The sequence below is a fragment of the Lolium perenne genome, chromosome 7 (genome assembly GCF_019359855.2).
Source record: "Lolium perenne isolate Kyuss_39 chromosome 7, Kyuss_2.0, whole genome shotgun sequence".
NCBI classification, from domain to species: domain Eukaryota; kingdom Viridiplantae; phylum Streptophyta; class Magnoliopsida; order Poales; family Poaceae; genus Lolium; species Lolium perenne.
In genome coordinates, this window is record NC_067250.2 from 318,441,919 (window position 1) to 318,459,458 (window position 17,540).

General features: G+C 46.9%; 1 protein-coding gene across 1 annotated transcript; it reads left to right on the forward strand.

The window, feature by feature from the left end:
• The first annotated feature begins 11,225 nt into the window (after nt 1-11,225).
• Nucleotides 11,226-16,889, forward strand: LOC127317173 (uncharacterized). Its single transcript, XM_051347698.2, has 9 exons — nt 11,226-13,712; nt 13,813-13,946; nt 14,025-14,090; nt 14,176-14,328; nt 14,415-14,578; nt 14,691-14,838; nt 15,749-15,871; nt 15,975-16,062; nt 16,158-16,889. The coding sequence occupies exons 1-9, from the start codon at nt 11,483-11,485 to the stop codon at nt 16,325-16,327; spliced, it is 3,276 nt and encodes a 1,091-aa protein (XP_051203658.1). The 5' UTR covers nt 11,226-11,482; the 3' UTR covers nt 16,328-16,889.
• Nucleotides 16,890-17,540: the final 651 nt, after the last annotated feature.

A 17,540-nucleotide genomic window follows, 5' to 3' on the forward strand; every position in this document is an offset into this window, starting at 1 on the left:
TCTTCTCTAACAATATGCATACTCAAACCATTTGATCATGCAAATCGCCCTTACTTCAGACAAGACGAACATGCATAGCAACTCACATGATATTCAACAAAGGTGTAAAAGTTGATGGCGTCCCCAGGAACATGGTTACCGCTCAACAAGCAACTTATTAAGAAATAAGATACATAAGTACATATTCTTCACCACAATAGTTTTTAAGGCTATTTTACCATGAGCTATGTATTGTAAAGACAAAGAATAGAATTTTAAAGGTAGCACTCAAGTAATTTACTTTGGAATGGCAGAGAAATACCATGTAGTAGGTAGGTATGGTGGACACAAATGGCATAGTTTTTGGCTCAAGGATTTGGATGCACGAGAAGAATTCCCTCTCAATACAAGGCTTAGGCTAGCAAGGTTGTTTGAAGCAAACTCAAGTAAAAAACGGTGCAGCAAGACTCACATATGAACATATTGTAAGCATTATAAGACTTTACATCGTCTCCTTATTGTTCAAATACCTTAACCAGAAAATATCTAGACTCTAGAGACCAATCATGCAAACCAAATTTTAACAAGCTCTATGTAGTTCTTCATTAATAGGTGCAAAGTACATGATGCAAGAGCTTAAACATGATCTATATGAGCACAACAATTGCCAAGTATCAAATTATTCAAGACATTATACCAGTTACCACATGAAGCATTTTCCGTTTCCAGCCATATATCAATGAACGAAGTAGTTCAACCTTCGCAATGAACATTAAGAATAAAGCTAAGAACATATGTGTTCATATGCAACATCAGAGCGTGTCTCTCTCCCACACAAGGAATGCTTGGATCCGATTTTATTCAAACAAAACAAAAATAAAAACAAACAGACGCTCCAAGTAAAGCACATAAGATGTGACTGAATAAAAATATAGTTTCACTAGAGGTGACCTGATAAGTTGTCGATGAAGAAGGGGATGCCCAAGGCATCCCCAAGCTTAGATGCTTGAGTCTTCTTGAAATATGCAGGGATGAACCACGGGGGCATCCCCAAGCTTAGACTTTTCACTCTTCTTGATCATATTGTATCATCCTCCTCTCTTGACCCTTGAAAACTTCCTCCACACCAAACTCGAAACAAGCTCATTAGAGGGTTAGTGCATAATTGAAAATTCATATATTCAGAGGTGACATAATCATTCTTAACACTTCTGGACATTGCACAAAGCTATTGAAAGTCAATGGAACAATGAAATCCATCAAACATAGCAAAACAGGCAATGCGAAATAAAAGGCAGAATCTGTCAAAACAGAACAGTCCGTAAAGACGAATTTTTCTGGGGACCTTAACTTGCTCAGATGAAAATTCTCAAATTGAATGAAAGTTGCGTACATATATGAGGATCACGCACGTAAATTGGCAGATTTTTCTGAGTTACCTACAGAGAATTCTACTCAAATTCGTGACAGTAAGAAATCTGTTTCTGCGCAGTAATCCAAATCTAGTATCAACATTACTATCAAAGACTTTACTTGGCACAACAATGCAATAAAATAAAGATAAGGAGAGGTTGCTACAGTAGTAACAACTTCCAAGACTCAAATATAAAACAAAAGTGCAGAAGTAAAATAATGGGTTGTCTCCCATAAGCGCTTTTCTTTAACGCCTTTCAGCTAGGCGCATAAAGTGTGAATCAAGTAACATCAAGAGATGAAGCATCAACATCATAATTTTCCTTACAAACACAACTTGTTGCATAGGGTACCTTAGATGCTCCATTATCTAAATTTCCCATAGTGGTACTAAGGGTTTTATCAGCTTTAGGCTTATAATAATTCTTTGGCTTAGGCACCTTAGAGACATACATGAATTTTTGCTCCTTGCCCACGTAAGCTTTCTCTTAAATTTAAGAGAAGAAAAAGTCGAACCCAATGTTCCCATAGCTTCTTCAAGTTTACCAATCCTATGGGTTTGATTATCATGAATAGCACAAGTTTCTAAAATAGCAATTCTTTCATTAATTCCTCCTAGGGATTTATCAAGTTTATCAGTATTGTCAAGTAATATTCCCAGTTTAGTATCAACACTTGGAAGATTTTTCTTATGGCTTCCAACTTTTTCATGACATCCTCAAGAGAGATTTCAATTTTAGTTTCATTAATAGGTGGTATTCCAACTAGGCTCTCAATGATGCAACTAGCTTCTAAAGCAGGAGTACCTAGGAAATTACCCCCCGAAAGAGTATCAAGAACATACATATTCCAGCTAGATATACCAACATAAAAGTTCCTAAGTAGGATAATAGTGGAGTGTTTCTTAGTGCACCTATGATGAGCATCACTAATTCTATACCAAGCATCTTTAAAGCTTTCTCCACCTTGTTGCTTAAACGAACGAACTTCAACTTCATGATTACTCATTTTTAGCAGTAGTAAATAAAGCAAACTAAATAAAGTAAATGCAAGTAACTAATTTTTTTTGTGTTTTTAATATAGAGAACGCAACAAGACAGTAAATAAAGTAAAGCTAGCAACTAATTTTTGTGTGTTTTTGATATAAGAGCAAACAAAGCAGTAAATAAAGTAAAGTAAAGCAAGACAAAAATAAAGTAAATAGATTGGAAGTAGGAGACTCCCCTTGCAGCGTGTCTTGATCTCCCCGGCAACGGCGCCAGAAAAAGTGCTTGATTCGTGCAGTTAACACACGTCCGTTGGGAACCCCAACAGGAAGGTGTGATGCGTATAGTAGCAAATTTTCCCTCAGTAAGAAACCAAGGTTATCGAACCAGTAGGAGTCAACGAACACGTGAAGGTTGTTGGTGACGGAGTGTAGTGCGGCGCAACACCAGGGATTCCGGCGCCAACGTGAAATCTGCACAACACAATCAAAGTACTTGCCCCAACGTAACAGTGAGGTTGTCAATCTCACCGGCTTGCTGAAAACAAAGGATTAGATGTATAGTGTGGATGATGATGTTTGTTTGCGAAGAACAGTAAATAACAATTGCAGTAGATTGTATTTCAGATGTAAAGAATGGACCGGGGTCCACAGTTCACTAGTGGTGTCTCTCCCATAAGATAAATAGCATGTTGTGTGAACAAATTACAGTTGGACAATTGACAAATAAAGAAGGCATAACAATGCACATACATATATCATGATGAGTACTATGAGATTTAATCAGGGCATTACGACAAAGTACATAGACCGCTATCCAGCATGCATCTATGCCTAAAAAGTCCACTTTCAGGTTATCATCCGAACCCCTTCCGGTATTAAGTTGCAAACAACAGACAATTGCATTAAGTATGGTGCGTAATGTAATCAACACAAATATCCTTAGACAAAGCATCGATGTTTTATCCCTAGTGGCAACAGCACATCCACAACCTTAGAACTTTCTGTCACTGTCCAGATTCAATGGAGGCATGAACCCACTATCGAGCATAAATACTCTCTCTTGGAGTTACAAGTATCAACTTGGCCAGAGCCTCTACTAGCAACGGAGAGCATGCAAGAACATAAACAACATATATGATAGATTGATAATCAACTTGACATAGTATTCAATATTCATCGGATCCCAACAAACACAACATGTAGCATTACAAATAGATGATCTTGATCATGATAGGCAACTCACAAGATCTAACATGATAGCACAATGAGGAGAAGACAACCATCTAGCTACTGCTATGGACCCATAGTCCAGGGATGAACTACTCACACATCGATCCGGAGGCGATCATGGCGATGAAGAGACCTCCGGGAGATGATTCCCCTCTCCGACAGGGTGCCGGAGGCGATCTCCTGAATCCCCCGAGATGGGGGTGGCGGCGGCGGCGTCTCTGGAAGGTTTTCCGTATCGTGGCTCTCGGTACTGGGGGTTTCGCGACGAAGGCTTTAAGTAGGCGGAAGGGTGGGTTTAGGGGCGACACGAGGGCCCCACACGCCAGGGCCGCGCGGCCAAGACCTGGGCCGCGCCGCCCTGTTGTGTCGGCGCCTCGTCGCCCCACTTCGTTTCCCTTTCGGTCTTCTGAAAGCTTCGTGGAAAAATAAGACCCTGGGCATTGATTTCGTCCAATTCCGAGAATATTTCCTTTGTAGGATTTCTGAAACAAAAAACAGCAGAAAACAACAACTGGCTCTTCGGCATCTCGTCAATAGGTTAGTGCCGGAAAATGCATAATAATGACATATAATGTGTATAAAACATGTGAGTATCATCATAAAAGTAGCATGGAACATAAGAAATTATAGATACGTTTGAGACGTATCATTGGTGCGCCACAAAAATGACATTATTTAGTGGCGCACGTGCCTGGGTACGCCACAGAATTTTTTTAGTGGCGCATGATTATTAGATGCGCCACAAAAAGGCATTCCATCTATATCTAGGTTCCTACTAGTGTCCCTTTGGGCGGTGGCGGCACGGGCACCCTGCCCAGGCTGATGGTGAAGCCCTTTGGCACCTTCGCTTTAGGGGACGCAAGGATGCCTTATTTGGCGAGTTGGGTGGCCTCGTGCCAGGACAACCAAGGTCTATCCATGGTGATGGTGGAGAGAGAGCGAGATAGACGGTGGGGCTAGAGTTGACGATGTACGAGTGGAGGGGTCAAATAGATAGCTATTTACGGTAGGTGGGTGGATGGCGGTGCCATTGACTTTGACGTCTTGGAAGCCCAAACGACAGGCATCTTGAAAGCCGATCCGGCCGCTGTTGACGCCTATTTTGGCCCGGTTTGAACTGAGCGGTCACAACGGCTGCCAACCGGGCCTAGGGATTCCGTTCGGCATGCCGCGGAACGCCGGTGCGCCAACACACCCATTCCACACTCAGTTCATAGGGGCCTGCATGGGTATGCCTGCTATTCTATTTCTCTAAAACCCGTGAGCTACTTATGTGGGCGTCGGGCCCTAATAAGCATATACGGGTTGTTATTGGGGCCGCTGGTCGAAGCTCTTATGCTCCCAATACTTTATGTCATGATTTGCGTTTTGGAACTAGAGTTATCCCAATACTTTATGTCATAAACTTTGAGTAATCAAACTGTACTAAATAGGATTAGCTTTGGTTTAGCGATGCCAGAAGCAATGAAACATGGGTGACCTACCAAATCAGCCTGGAAAGCTCAAAGTAGTTTTGTTTACTACTACTCCGTATGATGCTAGAGGCTTCAATCACTGCATCCTCTTGTAGACTTGTACCACATCTGAAAAACATCAATCTCAGGCCGTGTAACTACGTAGTACTACACCTTAAAGCATCCTGCTAATGAACATACTAGCTACATTAAGAACATGGGCCGTTGTGTTCCTGCAACCACGGCTGTGTTCTTAATGATTATGTTCGTCTTCCTTATGCTACCCGAAAAGAAAAGGTCAGGGTCATAACTCATAAGCTGTTAAGCTTGTAAAAGTCAAGATTTAGTAAGATCTAGAACTAGAGTTCTCGCAATACTCTGTGATATACTTTGAGTAATCGACTGTACTAATTAGCGTTAACTTTGGCTTAGGGCATCTCCAACCGGGCGACCCATCCCGCGCCCGCGCGTCCGGATGGATCCAGCCGGACAAAAACCCGGCCCAGCGCGCGGACCCATCCCTAAAACGGATGCCCGCGGCGTCCGGATCGACGCAAACCCGGCCCAAATCTTGGCCGGGTTTGCGTGGCCGCGGACGCGAAAGGCTGGTCGCTCGCGTCCGCCCCTTGTCCGCCCCTGGCCCGCGTGTCATAGGCATAAATAATATTTTTCATTAAAAAGAACTCATTACATTTTTTTTAGGTACTACTTCTATCCTAAATACGTACGGGGCCGGCGGCCTCGCCGGCGACTCCCTCGCCGGCTCGCCGTCGGGGCCGTGGATTTCACTCGACGCGGGCGGCCTGTACGCGTGAGGATTCCACTCCAGCTTACTACGGGCTGGGTGGCGCGTCGGCGAAGGCGCGGGCGTTGGCGTCGGCGCGGGCTTGGGCAGCTTGGAAGGAGGCCGTCATCCTCCTCCTTTCCGTCCGCGCACCTCGGGCGCGCTCGCGCTCCGCCTCCTGCGGCGGAATCATCCGCTTCCCGCATAGCTCCACCTCCTGCAGAGCGGCGCGTTCCACAGCGGCGCGCGCCTCAACGCGGACGAGGGCGGGGGCCTGGGCCTCGTGGATCTCCTGCCGCCGGCGCATGCGCTCTTGCCGGCCGCGCTCCGCCGACTCAGCATCCTCCCGGGCGCGCCGCTCGGGGGACGGCATCTGGATGAGGTGACGGGCTGCTCGCATAGCGAGCAGCTCGTTCTTCTGGCCGAGGAGGTCGCCTAAGCGGCGGCGGCCGGCCCGCCAGATGCCCTCGTGCTCCTTCGTCACGCGCGTGAGGTCGAGGAGTCGCTCCTCGATGGCGGCGTTGATGTTCGCCAGCGCGAGGTCCTCCTCGTTGACGGGCTCCTCCGCGGCGGCCGCCCCCTCCTCCGCGGCCTCGTACCAGCCGTCCGCGGTCTCGTGCCAGCCCTCCGCGGCCGCCTCCACCATCTCCGCGTCACCGGCCTTCTTTGCCGCCGCCTCGGCAGCGACGCGGAGCGCCTCGTCGTCGGCGACCCACCGCGAGTCCGCGCGCTCCTCCTCCACCGTCCGCGGGAACCTGGCCCGGCGGCGAGGGAGAGCTTGGCCCATGTGGCTGCGGGGGTGCGCGGCATGGCGACGGAGAAGGTGGAGTGGCCGCCGGAGAAGGTGGAGTGGGAGAGGAAGGTCCGGCGGTTCGTGTGAGACCGCCGCCGTCTTTATAGCCGGCGGTCCGGCGGGAAACTTGGCGCGAGCGCGCGCCAATGGCGTTTTCGCGCGCGCGGGAACCTTGCTGCGCGCGGGATCTTTCCCGCGCGTTCCACCGCCCACCATGGCTGTCCCGTCGAGGCCTGCCATGGCGCAGCGCCGCGCAAGGAAGACGAACCACGTGGCGTCTCTTTGGGTCGCCGCGTTGGGCGCAGCGCGCGACCCAAACGGACACGCGGACGCGGGACGCTGTCCGCGTGTCCTGGCGGCGACCCAAACGGCCCAAAACGGACGGCCCAGCGCGTCCGTTTGGATCGCCCGGTTGGAGATGCCCTTAGCAACGTAAGAAGCAATGAAACATGGGTGACCTACCAAATCTGCCTGGAAAGCTGAAGCTAATCTTGTTTACTGATCTTGGAGTACTAGGATGCAGAGACTTCAATCACTGCATCCTCTCATGCCACATCTGAAAAGATCAACCTCTCAAACCATCTAAAAAGAGCATCCTGCTAGTGAACTTTGCCAAATTGAGTTTTTTGGCTGTTGCATTCCTGCAGCCCAGCTGTAGTTTTAAACCAGTGAGTTGTGCCCAGTAAATGCACATGACACCTAAGGTCAAGGCTCTTCAATTTCTCTGCTCGTGTGACTGGGACGCGAGATCTGTCGTGTTTTGGCCCCATAAATGGTTTTCTATACAGGGCAAAGTCCTTATGACAGAGAAGTGATTTTAGTATACTACTCCTGAATCTTTTAACAACACCTGAAAACTTGACGTACGAGGGTGTCACGTGAAGCGCCAAGATTAGTGGTTAATCGTTTGAATCAATTGGATTCTGTTGCAATATTTTTATGTGGTTTTATATGGTCATAACACGATGAACGATTCCTCTAAAAAAAGGAGAAATATGAGCGCTTGACATTTTCGTATTTTTGCATTCTCAAAATGCTCAATTGCTTTGACATTTACGACTCCCTGAGGTGCTGGTAAATACTAGTCGCTGTGGAGATGGGGCTGAGACTTTGTTTGCCATGCTTGACCTTTTCTATCTCAGGTAGTGTCATTGTTTTTTTTTTTTGAACAACAAATTCCATTATATATCTGGACAGCAGGCCGCCTCATTAAAAACCTTCCAGCCCCCTTCGATACCCTGGAAGGAAAAGAGTGCGTCTGGAACCTACTGCCCCTCATCACAAAATAGTTACATCATTTACGAGCTTGCTGAGTATGAAACTATGGGGCTCATCGACCCAAGTACAGGAACTACCAGAACTACAAGAAACTCTAGCAACCTCATGAGCTACCTGGTTAGCCTCCCTATTACAGAACTCAATAAGCACATTGCCGAAACCACTCCAAAGAATATTGCAATCATCATAAATGGCTGCAGCCGATGTCGCTGAAAAACCCCCATCCTTCATAGTTTGTACCACTTGGGCACAATCAGTTTGAATCGTAAAATTCTGGATTCCAATATGTTGAGCCAGAGATAATCCTTCCCGGAATGCATAGGCTTCAGCCATAGGAGCATCTACCACATGTGGTAAGAAAATTTGCCTGGCAGCAATACAATTGCCCGTGCTGTCTCTAATAACAACTCTTGTCGCCCCCTTACCAGAATCTTCATCAAATGTCGCGTCAACATTGATTAACAAACAGCCTTCCAATGGTTTTTTCCATCCTTCTCTTTGCTTTGCATCCGGTTTCTTTAGCACTGTCATATAATTTTTCGCTAAAACCCTGATAGACATAGCTGATCTAAACGGAGTTTGGACATTTTCACCATGAACATTCAGTCTTCTTTCCCACCAAATGTACCAGTCAGCAATAAGGACCAACTCAGCTAAGCCGACCTCATCAAGAGATTGCACACGCCCTCCCCTCTTTATAATTTCCTCTACCACCACAGACCCGGATCTGTCCATGTTAATCACTTCATCTAGGATATTGGTCATGCCCAGGCATTTCCAAACCTCCCTTGCTCTTGGACAAGTGAAAAGCATATGTTTGATATCCTCCAACTCTCCATGCATATAGGGCAGCCCCCTTGATTGCCAATGTGGCGATTTGCAAGGACTCCGCGGCAAGGGATCATGGCATAAAGAACTCTCCAGCCAAAAATCTTAATTTTACTCGGAACTTCTAAGCTCCATAGTTTCTCCCAAACTGAATTATTTGCACCTTCCGCTATTGTCTCATTTCTATTATTCCTTCCAAACTTATAATTCCATCTATGTCATTGTTAGTGGCACCAAATAATTATGTGTTCTCTTGATAGAAATTAAATTGGATGCCCGTGCTTTTTGTGTACGTAAAAAAGAGGACACGTATGCTTTCTTTAACAACCTTTGTATTTATGTAAAAAGAAGTTCATGCATAACCATAATTTTGGTTTTGATCCATAAGAATACAAAACAATATGGAATACAACTTTTTTTGTTAGACATGTCCCGTATACGTTTCCTTTCCACTTTTAGTCTTGTTCGAAAAACACAAGGCCAACTAACATGAGATATACCAAATTTGGTTTGGGCTATCTTATGTACATTGCTTTTTAGTTGGCAACCATAGCCAATCTCATATACCTTTCTAACAAACTTTTAGGCTTGATTCTAAAAAGAAGATCAAGCAAAACCAAAACCAAACTAACTATTGTATACACATTTAATATATATTTCTTTGTTGCAAGCATATCCAACCTTTTGTTCTTGATACTAAAAGAAGACATGTCTTCTTAACAACCCATTAGCCTTGAGTTGAAACAAAAGATTAGAGTAAGAAAAAATGAAAAAAAACTTCTTCATGTAATATGATGTAGATTTCTTTTAGCCAGCCTTTTGTGGTTAGTCTAGATAATAGCCCAAAATAAGCTGAAATAGAAAGCATACATTGTATTTTGCAAATATAACTCGTAAAGAAGATTGAAAATAAACAATATTTTTTTGGACATCTTGCATATGTTTCCTTTTCTTGCAATCATAGCTAACCTATTTGCATTGTAATTTTTAAAAAAGAATAAATATAACGAAATTGAAACACTCTTATTTAAACATGTTCTATATACATTTCTATTTTACAGGCGGTAAAAAATAGGAGAAAATTTTATGGCACGAAACCTCTCTAGGTATTTAGAACTATATCCACTAGCCGCGTAAATCTCACCTCTTACGGGCTTACTGTCCCCTCTCTCTCCACCGCCCCTTGAGCCTTGTAGGAAAGCCTCTCCTATCTTTAGATATAGATCACGCGGTCTCACTCCACCGCTATATAATGCTAACCTATTACGTCGTACCGTCAAGACCTAATCATCCCCTCCCCCTCTCGCCGCCGCCCCCGCGCCTCTAACCCCTCTCTCCACCAGACCCAACCAATGTCACCTCCCAAGGAGGTGACATCGAACTACTCCTCCATAGTCGCTCCCTTCTCTATCTACCCCGAGGACTCATTCTTGGCCCGTCCATCGATGGCATCACACCATCCCACAAAGGTTCCTCTCAAGCTCATCTTCGACCGGCCCATGGCGCCACCCACTACGATCTTTCTTCCCACAACCAAAGTACAAACACCGTCATATCGCCGTCGTTTATTTGCTACCCCTATTTCCATGTCTTGGGTCTTTGCACAAACCCCAGACCTTTGTTTTTGCCGGAAACAAACCCAAGATCTTAACTTACCGAAATTTCGTCTTCGCGGAATGAATCCGGACATGACCCCTAAGCAGTAAGTTTCTTGAACCTGTTTTACTACACGCAACTTGATTAGGAAACATTTAATTCTGCCCTAATTTTTCTCCAAAGAAACAAATACAAATACAACAACCAAATTTAAATAGCATGAATACCACACAATTTTTTTACTAGGCACCTCGGAGGTCACTATGATCGTATTTATGCCAGTATACATACCCGTATCTAGATTTAAATGCGTGTATCCATTTCTATATCAAATCATGCGCAATGAATTTTGTTTCCCATCAAGTGTCGACGCATCACAATCTGGCTACAAGTCTTCCATCCTTATCATCAGGCACCTAATTATTTCACCATCAATACTTGTTATATGCCATTTTCTGGCACGCAATTAGATAATTGCTGTATTTCCTTCCATAATTACCTACCATGTTTTGTAGTATAAACAAAATATCACCGGTATAATATCTTCTCAGCACAATAAATGCGCGATAGATCTAGCGGCGGCGGCGGCGCGGGCGAACACTCAACTCGCCTAGACCACCCATTTCCCCTCATCTTTTCCAACTGAAAGTTAGAACCTACATCCAAATTCCTCAAAACAAATTGCTAATGTACACAAACCCTCTAACAACCCTCAGAACCCAATGATCGGTCCAGAACTAAAAATGCCAAGAAAGCAAAACAGAAACACAGGAAACCATGGGTTGGCAAGGGAAACAAACGCAAAACCAACTAGAAAGTGTCCAAAAATCCGGCATAGGAAATTTCCAACGCCGGAAAATATATAAAACGCGGAGCGCAGCGCAGAGAGTGGAGAGCAAAACAAACAAACCAAAGCCAGGGTTTTTGAGTAGAACGCACCCTGCTCCATCTCCGCTCCCCACTCTTCCTCAACCTCCATCCCCCAAAAATTCAACCCACCGCCGCCGGGAGGCGCGCCGCCGCGCGGGATCCTCCAGCCAACCCGCCCCGTGATCGCGCGCGCGCGCGGGGGCCCTCGATTCGTGGCCCTAGCGGGGTAGATCCGGGCGGGGGTGGACCCGCGCCGCGGCGGCGGCGGGATGGCCGCCACCACCGGCGAGGAGGGCGGGAGCGTCGGCGGCGGGTCCGAGAAGATGAAGCTGCTGTGCAGCCTGGGCGGCCGCATCCTGCCGCGGCCCGGGGACGGCACGCTGCGGTACGCCGGCGGGGACACCCGGATCGTGTCGGTCCCGCGCGGGGTGGCGCTGCAGGACCTGCTCGCGCGCCTCTCCGACGCCTACGGCGGCGCCACCGGCCCGCACTTCGCCGTCAAGTACCAGCTCCCCGACGAGGGCCTCGACGCGCTCATCTCCGTCTCCTCGCCCGAGGATCTCGACAACATGGTCGAGGAGTACGACAAGCTCGCCGTCGCCAGCCCCAAGCTGCGGGTCTTCATCTTCCCCGTCTTCGACGCCGCCGCCAGCGGGGAGGACGAGGCCGCCGGGTTCGACGCCGGGCTCAGGTACCTCGAGGCCGTCAACGGCATTGTGCGCAAGGACAGCATCGCCAGCCTCTCCTCCACCCAGTGCTCCGATGCCGGCGGCGGCCCCCCTGCTGCTGCTCCCACCCCTGCCGCGCCGCCTTCCCCGTCCCCCGTCTCCCCCACCTCCACCTGCTCCTACGACGCCGCGAGATCGGCCTTCAACGCCGCACCTCCACCACCACCGCAGCAGCAGCAGCAGCCGCTCGTCGACGTCTTCAGCAATGCCGCTCCCGCGCCTGCCCCCCTGAAGCAGCCGCCGCCGCAGGAGACCGCGCCTGCCCCACAGCCACCCCAGCCGCAGCCGGAGGCGGCGAGGTACAGGCAGCCGCTCTCGCAGCTGCCACCGCTGCCACCTGTGTTCATGAACGAAGCTATGCAGGGTCTGAACCAGCCGCCGCCGGACAATGCGACCTGGTTCCAGGACTGCAATATGTGCGTCAAGGCTCTGCCTCATGCTCACTCTGACCCGGTCATGAATGACTATGCTAGCGATGTGCACGGCGGGGCTGCGCCTGAGCCGATGCCGGTGTTCATGAGCCTGCGGCCTGAAGATGTGGCGAGGATCATGATGGCGGAGCGGCAGGTGCCCGCTCAGATGGGGGCTTATGGCTACACTCATATGCATCCTGTGCAGCATACCAACCCGCTGCCTGTTGATCCAGCTAGCTTCCATCAGCACGTCTATGTGCAGCAGCAGCAGCAACACCAACATCAGCAGTTACAGCAACAGCAGCAGTTACAACAACAGCAGCAGCAGCAGCAATTGCCACCCCAGCAGCAAGTGCCCTCGACTTATGGAGGATTTAACCATGTCCCTGTGATGCCTAATGAGATGGTCTCTCCGAATTCCGCCCATTCTGATATGGCGAGCTCTCATCAACAATCCATGCTGCATCAACTGCCTTCAGTCCATGGAATGGCGCAGTACTTAGTGAGGCCAAGCAATCCCACTAATCCGCTGGAAGGCGAAGGCAGTTTAAGTGGCAATTCGAGGCACCGTGAGGATGGGCAGGTCCTTCGTGATAACATGCCGCCAGTGGCACCCGTGGCCGTGCCAAGTTATATGGTGAATGTGGACAGGATGATGGATTCACTACGGGTGAGCCCCAACGAGTCTCGCTCTCCTGAGCAAAGGATTTATGCTGAGAATGGTTTACCCCAGAGTGCAACACCAGAGTACCTTCAGAGCAACACCAATACCTTTTTTGATGTCAATGAACCAAAGGTAGCCCCTCCAACTGAACCAGTTCCACTACCTTCTGTTGCCAGTCCTTATATGCAGAATGTCCAGCATCCCAATGTTAGCCATATGCCACATATGGTGAGCATCGGCGGACCGTACCCCAGTTATGTCGCCGCTACAATTGGGCATGGGGGCCTGCCTCCATCAGCTTATGGTGTTGATCTTGCGTATGCAAAAGCCGCTGTTAACCCAGTAAGTGAGCAGAAGGATCTTTTGCCTGAAGTTTATCACAGGGAAGCGCCACATGAATCCGTTCCTCCTACAAATGCTAATGCTCAGGTACCATTACCGACACCAGCATTGACAAATCATGCTCCAAATGTCGAGCAACTCCAGGAGTCTAGTTTACCAGGCCAACAGTTCAACAATGCGCACGCACTTCCACCAAGACCTAAGAGGATACCAAGCAGGGAGAACATCAGCTCAAAGGATGCTCATTCCCAAAATTCCTTGTTAAATTGCAAAGGGCCAGATTTGAATATCCCAGCGGAGGAACAACCATATCACAAAGACGCACATGCAGAACAAGCTCGGTTTGTTAAAGGTTTGATGCTTAACCATACTTCCGACTGTTATCTTGCTAGTATATGGTACTTAATGAGTTATAAGTTGTGAATTCTTATTCCTTTCTTTCATGAATCCAGGCGATGGTATCACTAATCCAGACTTACTGGGTATCGAGGATGGGCTAGCCGCATTTGAGCCTCCACCTCCTTTGCTGAATGAAGGGGTTGCGGCTGTCACTAATAAAGTAGATGGGCAAGCTCACACCAATGAGGTTAAGATGTGATTCCTTAGAAGTTCATAGATGCCCTGATTTATGTCATCTTTAATGCTAAACAAGATAAATGTGCAGGTTACGAAGAGCAAACCAGGAGATTGGACTTCAGGTCTACCAGTAGATGAGCATGGACGCCTGCAGGTTACAATCAGGAAACATGTCTTATTCCTCATGCACATCTTAAATATGAAGCAAAATATTTACCAACCACATGTTCATATTTCAGATTATAAAGAATGATGACCTTGAAGAGCTCCAAGAACTTGGTTCTGGCACTTTTGGAACTGTATATCATGGTAAATGGAGAGGCTCTGATGTTGCAATAAAAAGAATTAATGACAGATGCTTCGCTGGGAAGCCATCTGAGCAAGAAAAAATGGTATAGTTCTTAATTCATATTTGAGATTTTTTTTTAAAAATTTGCTTATGTTTTTCCTTATACTGAAAGGTCCTCAATATTTGCAGCGGCATGACTTCTGGAATGAAGCATCTAACCTTGCAGATCTGCACCACCCTAATGTTGTGGCCTTTTATGGTGTTGTTCTAGATGGACCTGGGGGATCCATCGCCACAGTTACAGAATACATGGTTAATGGCTCACTTAGGACGGCTTTGCTGAAAAATTCCAAGTATGTCCACTGTTTATATGTCTAGTACTCTAGCATACCTTTTACAAGTAATCTGGTAGAACTTTATAATCTTACATGAAGTTGAAGGGATTAAAATTCTCTGCATGTGCAGGAGCCTCGATCGACGGAAGAGACTGATCATTGCCATGGATACAGCTTTTGGAATGGAGTACTTGCATAACAAAAACATAGTGCACTTTGACCTGAAAAGTGACAATTTACTTGTTAATTTAAGGGATCCTCAACGCCCAATATGCAAGGTAAGAAGCATGACTCTTCTGTTTGTATTCTACTGTTGGCTTGTTGCACTACATTGCTAGACTATTGTTTCTTCTCTTAGGTATTCGATACTTGATGCTGTGCAATCCATCCTATATCGACTTCCCAAATTTGACACCACCTAGTGATAATTTTTAGCATCATATCCATACTTGGCAGTCTGTTCTTTAGTTTGGAACACACAGTGTTTGTTGTGATACTCGTATGGTCATTTGGTTCTGCTGCTAAATAATTGCTGATAGAACTGGAGTTCATTTATGCTAGAATGTGCTTGTGCTTAGGTAATTGGTGAGTTGCATCTTAAAACAGACACCGTTGATTTAGATTTAGCTGGAGATTAGCATAGCTAAACTTAAGGAACCATTACTTGATACTGGAAGGAACATAGGGTATGTATATCTGGATGATGGAGCTGCTGTTCTCTTGGTAATGCAAGGCTACAGAATATGAAATGGACACCAGTATATACTACCTCCGTTCTGATTTAATTAACGCTGGACACCACGTACCTGCATGCTAGCGTAGCCACCACTCCGCGTCGATTTAATCGCAACGGAAGGAGTAAATCCTAACCGCATGAAGTTACTATACCTATATGTTAGGTATATCTACTATCTGATAACAAATACTCTTATCTCATCTAGGAAGTACTTGTTTGCCATCTGAATATTGTCTTCTCTTACTGGATCGTCTAAATGTTAATGCGACGTTATCTATAGGATAAGCAAGGCTTGATGTTAATATTTTGCATTGTCACATGCAAATGGAATATTGCTTATGCGAACTGTCAATAAACTGTATCGACTAACGTGAACAAATCAAATTTAATCATTTAGGTTAAGACCATTCCTTTTTTCTATATATTAGTAATGATTTTCTTGGATGATGCAGGTTGGTGATCTTGGGCTTTCGAAAGTTAAGTGTCAGACCCTCATCTCTGGTGGTGTGAGGGGAACGCTTCCATGGATGGCCCCGGAACTTCTGAATGGAAGTAGCAGCTTGGTTTCTGAAAAGGTCTGCTAATCGATTTATATTGCTTCTGTCACTACATTTGGATAGCTATATATATTCTGGTTCATGTATAGCTCACACATTAATGTGGACATGTTTCCCTCAGGTTGACGTCTTCTCTTTTGGGATTGTTCTGTGGGAACTCCTCACAGGAGAGGAACCGTATGCAGATTTACATTATGGTGTTATTATTGGTGGGTACAAATCAGCCATGATGTGATACCCCCTCACAGAAATTATAGTTCCGGTAGATGGTCAAAGCTGATGCAAACTATTCTTCTGTTTGCAGGTGGCATTGTGAGCAACACTCTGCGGCCGCAGGTGCCCGAGTCATGCGACCCAGAGTGGAGATCACTGATGGAGCAGTGCTGGGCGACAGAACCGTCTGAACGGCCAAGCTTTACCCAGGTTGCTGTCAGGTTGCGCGCCATGGCCGCATCCCAGAAGGTGCAATCCTAGTAGCGGCATCCGTCGTCGACAAGCTCTTCCCATATTCGCGTATCTAGGAAACAAAAAATCCGGTGCTGATATATATGGCTTCATTGCGTCGTCCCCTCCCTAGGATCTATCTGTTCATACCCCTTCATTGTTTCATATCTTGTAATCATAAGTTCATCGCCAGCCCCCGCCTGTGTCTAGAAGAAGCATCGTGATGGAGACCCGTATTCTTTCATTTATACCCTTTGGCTTTAGAGGCGCGCTTCAATAAGCTTAGGTCTATTGTCGGTTATAGAGAGTCCATATTTATATTTTTCCTTTTCTTCCTTTATTTGTCCCCTCCCCCCTTGGCTCTGGGTAATAATCCAGGTGTTCGGAAGTCGTTGTCGGTCTGTCTGGTCTGGTCGGTCTGGATGTGGAACTGGTTTGTATCTGGGTGGGTAATACAAGTTTTGGGAGACTGAGAGTGAGGTCCATGCTTGTAACAAGCTCTGCAAGCTTGTGTTTTTTGTGTGTTCCTGGTGATGTTAATGTATACCGAATGGTTCAGTATCCTTGTAAAAAAAGATACCAGTTTATTTGATTCCTCTGTCAGGCTATTTTACTATCGCTCAATCTTTTGTCATGCGGTTATTATCTCTCTTCACGTTTGAGAATGGATGCTGATATTTGGGCACCAGCGTGTGTGTGCCTGATCAAATGTTCGTTATAAGCAATATGGCCTTCTGTACCTTCCTTCGTGAACGCTGCATCCTTCCTCGGAATCAAGTCGGCCATGGGATGGAGGTGTGCAGCGATGGTGATGGGGAGTCAGCGGCCCATGCGGCGAGCACGTCGACGAGGCTAGCGTGTTCACGGTTTGGACGGGATGCGCATGTGGCGTGCTTGCCGACGGCGACCCGTGATGGCCGGCTCGTTGGGCGTATCCAACGTGACCTGACGCGGCGCCCAAGTAGTCCCGAATCCCGAGTGCCCAGTGCCAATGCAACTGCCAAGGCCCTTGATCCAGCCTCGCGAGTCGGAGCACACATCGTGGTGGCAGTTGTAGTACTGGTCTCGATCGTGATCCCCAGGAAACGGGCGTGACATGACCGGCGTCTCGCCGCACGGTTACGCGCGCCTCCTCCGCCAACAAGATCAGGGGACCGATTCCATTCCCCCTGATTTGCAGACACCTTCTCTCCTTTTCCTGTTCATGCATCCCAAAAGAAAAGGTCTGATCACACCCTACCCA

Coding starts and splice junctions, on each gene's coding strand:
- LOC127317173 (XM_051347698.2), top strand. CDS start 11,483: ATGGCCGCCACCACCGGCGAGGAGGGCGGGAGCGTCGGCGGCGGGTCC. Junction 13,947..14,024: donor GGCAAGCTCACACCAATGAG/GTTAAGATGTGA, acceptor ATAAATGTGCAG/GTTACGAAGAGCAAACCAGG. Junction 14,329..14,414: donor CATCTGAGCAAGAAAAAATG/GTATAGTTCTTA, acceptor CAATATTTGCAG/CGGCATGACTTCTGGAATGA.